The sequence below is a fragment of the Morone saxatilis genome, unplaced genomic scaffold (genome assembly GCF_004916995.1).
Source record: "Morone saxatilis isolate NCDOM2014 unplaced genomic scaffold, NCSU_SB_2.0 Contig11, whole genome shotgun sequence".
In the NCBI taxonomy this organism is placed as follows: Eukaryota; Metazoa; Chordata; class Actinopteri; family Moronidae; genus Morone; species Morone saxatilis.
Window position 1 is genome coordinate 1,710,051 of NW_023339663.1, and position 6,159 is coordinate 1,716,209.

The window sequence follows — 6,159 nt, forward strand, 5'->3', positions numbered from 1 at the left end:
ACAGTATTTTACTGTCACAGTTTGACAGTTTTTCCTGCTCAACTTGTAAAACAAATACTTCAATAAAGATTCTCAATATAATTCTTATTTTTTTACTAATAACATATAGCGGAGATACATGGGCTCCTCTCAGGTGGCATGCTGCCCTGACAACCTCTACCAATCAGTTAGGGCGGAAACTTCTTACTGTGAGCGCACGATAATAACTGAAAATGAACACGTAATCTTCTCTCATGCTCAGCTTAAACAATAAAAGTGAGGTCAAAAATAATACTGCCCTTAGAATCGCAAATAACTGCACCAATTACAATCAGACACACAGTCAGACACAGACGGCCACACTGCACGCTGCCTCTGTGAAAACGTTAAATATGAAAACTGCATTTTAAAAAGTCCACACATACATCTTCTCCTACATGTTAAGTTAATGAGTGAGTTCAGTTGCTTTTTGGTCTTTTGTTTAATGTGAAAAACTGTCAAGATTGTAACAGAATGCATTTATTCAAGTTTTATAGTAGGTGTGAAAACATAATGGACTAAATACGAGGTTGTTCAGGCCTGAAAAACGATTCATTTCTGCCCTGAGGTCAAACCACAGGGGCAGGAGCAGTGGATTTTAGCCTCAAGCTGCTTAAACTTTATTTTTTCTCTTGAATACAAAGTATTATAGAACGAGTAGTTTCTGTACTTTTTATTGAAGATTGTTTTAGTGAATATACACAAATAATTGTGCATAGATTTATGCAGATAGTTTGTTATTAAAGTTTAACAACTTTATATCATCTGTCTCATCCTGACATAATTAATGTCAGTAAAACTTAATGCAGATTAAAACAAATACAAAACAAAACTTTGCTTCTGCTGGCGAATCACATCTCAGCCTCTTGTGGAGATCAACATTGGACCATCAGCAAATACGTCTGTGTGGTTCAAAGATTTTAGTTAACTAAAATAAAAACAGAAACTAGACTTTAGAGAACTATTCTGTACTTGATGAAATGAACTAAAATGGAAATATATATTTGGTCAGATTTGTCAACAATGAGGAGGCGTTGGTGCATATTGAGATTGGGATGTTTGTATGTGGGAGTGTGCCTATGTTCCCACATTTCTACGATTTTTTTCAAAATTAGGTCCTATGTTCCCACATTTCCTTTTTCATAAATTTGTATCAGATTTTATCCCTCTTTCTTAGCCAATTCCACCCAACCTATTCCCTTACCCTACCCCTAACCCCTAACCCTAACCCAGTGTAGGAACACAAGACCTAATTTTGAAAATGTCCTAGGAATGAGGGGAACATAGGGCTGTGGGAACATAGAGCTGACCCCTTGTATGTAATACCTATACTGATAAATCCCCCTCTATCATAATAAAAAACAACTAAAGCTAAACCTTTTTAAACAATAAAAACTGTAAAACAAAATAAGGTTAAAACTATAATAACTCTGATGTGTTTGACACATAAAACAGAGTCGAGCCTCCACGATTTCCGTGTACAGGACATCCTGCACTGCCCACATTTAGCATCAGCAGGCGACTCACCTGCATTCACATCTGTGTGACTGTAGCATCAAAAATATGCTAATATATAAATTTAATGGAGGCTGAAACATTTAACTATTTGAAACTCTTCAGTGCCTAAATTGGTATTTTTGCTTATTGTGACATAATTACTTTAAGTATCTTGAAATGATTCATATCCATATAATCTGTACAACCTGTAAATCAATAAACTATAATAATTGAAAAAGCATTGAAATTGAGTCATAAATATAAAAAAGTACCTGTTTTTCATCATATTGAAACATAGTGATTCAAAAGATTTCTAAATGTACTAAATGAACATTATTTTAGGTTTCTACACCTTGTTAAAGGTCCAGTGTGTAACATTGAGAAGGATCTATTGTCAGAAATGGAAAATAATATTCACAGGTATGTTTTTATTAGTATATAATCAACTGAAGATTTACCTTTAGAATGAGCTGTTTCTATCTACAAACGCTGTGGGTCATGTTGAACCACCGTGTTTCTACAGTAGCCCAGAAAGGACAAACCAAACTTGCTGTAAATAGGGCCTTTTTGCATTTTTTGTGAGTTTCATAGCTACCGTAGTTTCTCCTACATACTTCACAACCTGTTCTTATTCTCAGGTTGTCAAATACAGACGGAAAATTCTATTAAATAAATAAACAATCTATGTTTTATATTTGATAGATGAAAAATCCATACCCTTCAATCATTCAGAGAAATATAAAGAAATTATACAATAAGGTGTTTATAGATTACAGATCATAAGCATCAAACCTTGGAAGAAATGTTTTGATGTGTTTGATGTTAAAAAAGCAAACTAGTCTTCTGAAGAAAATGTAATAAGCAGTTTTAAATAACAGACTGCAATTTTTATACATTGAATTATTTTGACTGCAGTCAAACATAAAAGCTATATTTTGGTACTTTTGCAAAGGAAAAGAAAAGAAAGAAAGAATATAGAAAAGGTGAAGCTTTAACTTCTCAAATATATACGCAAATACACATCATGATTGTAGCTGGATCAACACACCTGCTCACCATTTATGAACTCAACCTGTTTGATTTAAGCTCTGGTACTGTAAAGGTGTACTGATATAGCCACAGAGAGACCCAGGTGGATTTAAGGAAGGCTTTGATATTAATCTTGGTGTCTTCTTCTTTCTCCTAAGCGCTGTGCACTGAAGAGTGTGCCCACGGACGCTGTGTCTCTCCTGATACCTGCCAGTGTGAGCCCGGCTGGGGAGGACTGGACTGCTCCAGTGGTGAGTACAAAACGTAGAAAACCCTAAAAGAGCTCATTTAAATGTCGACAAATCCAAATCTTTTTGTCTCTTTTACATAAAACTGTGCACATCCTCATGAGTAGACAAAACTGACAATTCAGCTGCAGTGACCACAAGCTCTTTCACTCCACACTGTCTTTCAGCGGGCTCCATTTTAAAGCTCTAGTGAACTGGTGTCATATGAACCTAGATGATCTAACGCATCCATCGGTACCAACCATGTCATGCTTGCATGTCGGGAATGAGGCTAAATTATGGCGATGGAAAAACTGGCATTGTCATTTTCAAAGGGTTCCCTTGACCTCTGACCTTAAGATATCTGAATGAAAATGGGTTCTATGGGAACCCATGAGTCTGTCCACTTTATGCTAATCCCATGCAGTTTTGGGCATACCAACGAACGTAAATCTTAAACAAACATTTAGATATGGTTATTAAAGAACTGTGACTGACTAAGATATGATAAATAAGATACAGCTGAAAAATAAACTTGTTAGTGCTCTCCGGTCGACAAACTGTGTGACGGAGACACTGTTTCTAAACTAGCTGAAACATATCTTTGGTAAGAAAGGCCCAAAAACAGCCATGCTTGCAGTTATTTTTTTATGCATCAAGTTGATTTATCTCATTATCTCCAGAAAACAAAATAATCAATCCAGGTGGTTCTCTGCACTGCATCAACACTCCCCCAACACTCCCTACGTACGTCTGCAGCCGTAGTTAGACAGAACTTGCATACATGAGCTGTTTGAGGAGATCTTTGGTTCACACACTGTAACAATCAGCCCCGACACAGATATACAAATCCAACCTGGAGCCGGAGCAACATTTAACGGTTGGTGACAGCAATAATGATCGGAGATTGGTATTTCAGAGGGACACAAAGTGAATCTGACATTTACCTTTCGGGGTGATAAAGAAAAGAGCACATTTTCCCAGTAGAGGTCAATCTGTGAGCTGATTTGTGCTGATAAATAACGGAAAATGTTAAATGAGCGAGTACAACATCCTAATTTGCTCGTTTGGCTTTAGAGCAAAAGGCTACCCTGATTTAAGTTCAGGTTGATTTTTAGAGCACAATCTCCTTACATAAGCAATTTATTTATAGCGCTCTACAGAGTGATAAAGGGGTAGAAAGTGTAATAATATAGATACAGACATACAACATGCAGACACACACACACACACACACACACACAAGGGGGATGTTAAGTCAAATCTGGTTGATAGACCTTGTTCCTCGTTATTTTTTAGCATTTTTATTTATCATTGTTAGTCTTAAAGTGATTCTTACATTCTCCAAAAAACATTTAGTCAACTAAAATCCTACGTTGTGTTCTGACCTGACCTTCTCTTCTATATTTTTCTGAGCATCAATAGCGGTGGCTACGAGTCTCCCTCGATAGGCTAGCTGTGGATTCCAAGTCCAAACAAATAAAAGTGTAGAAATATATACTTTAAAATAAAGAATTGAATTGTTCTTGGACAGATTTGTTTAGCTTTAACCACCAACGCTGCTGTCTTACCGGTGCTGCTGGAGGATAAACGGTCCATTCTCTGTTCCCATATTATTATTATTAGAAATGGTTTTCTCCTTTAAAAGCGATTCCATTGGCCGCAGAGCACACTGACCGTTACAGTTATGATGACAAAATGTTTCTGAATCTGGCTGGAATAGAAAGAATGGATTTTTAGGTTTTTTTGTAGATATTCCTGAGATGAGTGGCGCCTGAACCAGAAGCAGTATAGCAGAGTGGAGGAGATTTTGTTTGAGGCCAGAAAGAGAGTTTTGAAAACTTCAAATTTCAGCACCTGAAATAGAAATAATCTTTTGAGTCATGGTTTCTGATCAGCAGCTTTATGAACCCCCCCCCGTCCCCTCCAAGACATTTAAGTCAGTTTTGTGGCACGGAACAGTAAAAATGTTTAATGAAGCTATAGCATTTCAATATCAATCTCATTTCCGCTGTTTGCTTCCACTCCTCAGCTCTTTAAACTCTCAGACTGCTCTCAGGGGTGCCGAGTCCAGTTCAGCATAAACCATATGTGTGGTTGGGGGGGGGGCTATTGACACTTAATGAGTCACACAGCCCCTTTAGTCCCACTTTGTTATTGCTATGCTCCAGCCTCCCGATTGTTTACCTGTTTTTATTGCTGCCCAGGTGCCTCGGGACTGAGGCCAAGTCAAGACAGGGGTTAGGTAAATCTACCACCACTTAGGCTAAAGGGAAGAGGAGGATGGAGTACGTCGATCAGCTCAGTCGAGTATATCGGGTTCACTCTGGACGGCTGACTTTCTTCAATGTGCTGTCTTTGTTATTGCGTCCATCTATCCATCATCCCCTTTTAATCCGCTCTTATTTATTTTAGCGATGCGGCGAAACTCTGCGTGCAGCAGCCTCACGCCTCGCCGCACCGATCTGAAGACTGGAAAATAGATTAAAAACATCTTTCTGTCAATGTCACACGTTAGATTAATACACCACAGCGTGAAGACTCTGCCTCCTCGCGTCCCTGCAATAGAATTTGTCATTTGCTCATTACCTGTGGAAGAATGTAATTTGCTATAAAGACGCTGCACAGTGAGACTGAATCCCATCCTCCCGTGGGGATATTGAGCCCATTCTTACACAGACTGCGTTTTATTTTACACATGCTCTTACGGGATTGGTCAGAGGAAATGAATCCCGTGGTCAGTAACAGATTTAAAGCTGCCACGTTGTTGTATATTTTCATTGTCTTGTTGTTCTAATATTCCACAGCTCAGGATGAGAGCCGCGTCCTTCATGATGTTTTGCAAATACACCTGGTTTAGCTGCACTGGCCTGTATTGGATGATTTAAAGGCTGAATGTCTCACAGCCAGAGGAGGCGCGTGGACGACACCCACTACTTTAAGTGATGACTCTTCCAGTTAGAATGTGTAATGAGTTTAGGCAATTATTCTCAGAGGGAAGCCACAGAGATAAAGTCCAGCTGTGATTTGTTGATGGTTTCAACTGTGTCGTACAAAAAGAGTTGGATTGCTGGAAATAAAATGACTCCAAACAAAATACTCCAATACAACAATCCTTTAATAAATCTGTAATGATCCTTTATTGTTTTAGAGAATTGATTCAACTGTTAAGTTATTTCAGAGGCTGCAGTTTGTGGTGCTGTTGAATTGTAATGTGTTATATCGACAGAGCTTTTCGATTATTTTGTCCACTCCATCACGCATAGCCTGATTAGCTCGGTGAGACTGAACCAGATCCATTAAACCAAAACAGTTAAAGGTTATAAATTAGATTCATTCTATATAATGATACAGAGTCTCATGGTGTCTCTCTCCCTCTGCCTGTGTT

The 6,159-nt window shown here is 38.2% G+C and overlaps 1 protein-coding gene across 1 annotated transcript in view; it reads left to right on the forward strand.

Annotated features, from left to right (window-relative positions):
• The window catches only part of LOC118320854 (multiple epidermal growth factor-like domains protein 11), a gene marked incomplete in the record, with an annotated part of 94,827 nt that overhangs the window by 14,592 nt on the left and 74,076 nt on the right, over positions 1-6,159 (forward strand). Inside the window, 1 exon segment of the mRNA XM_035651977.1 lies at positions 2,703-2,795. Within this exon segment, the coding sequence (XP_035507870.1) occupies positions 2,703-2,795 (93 nt within the window).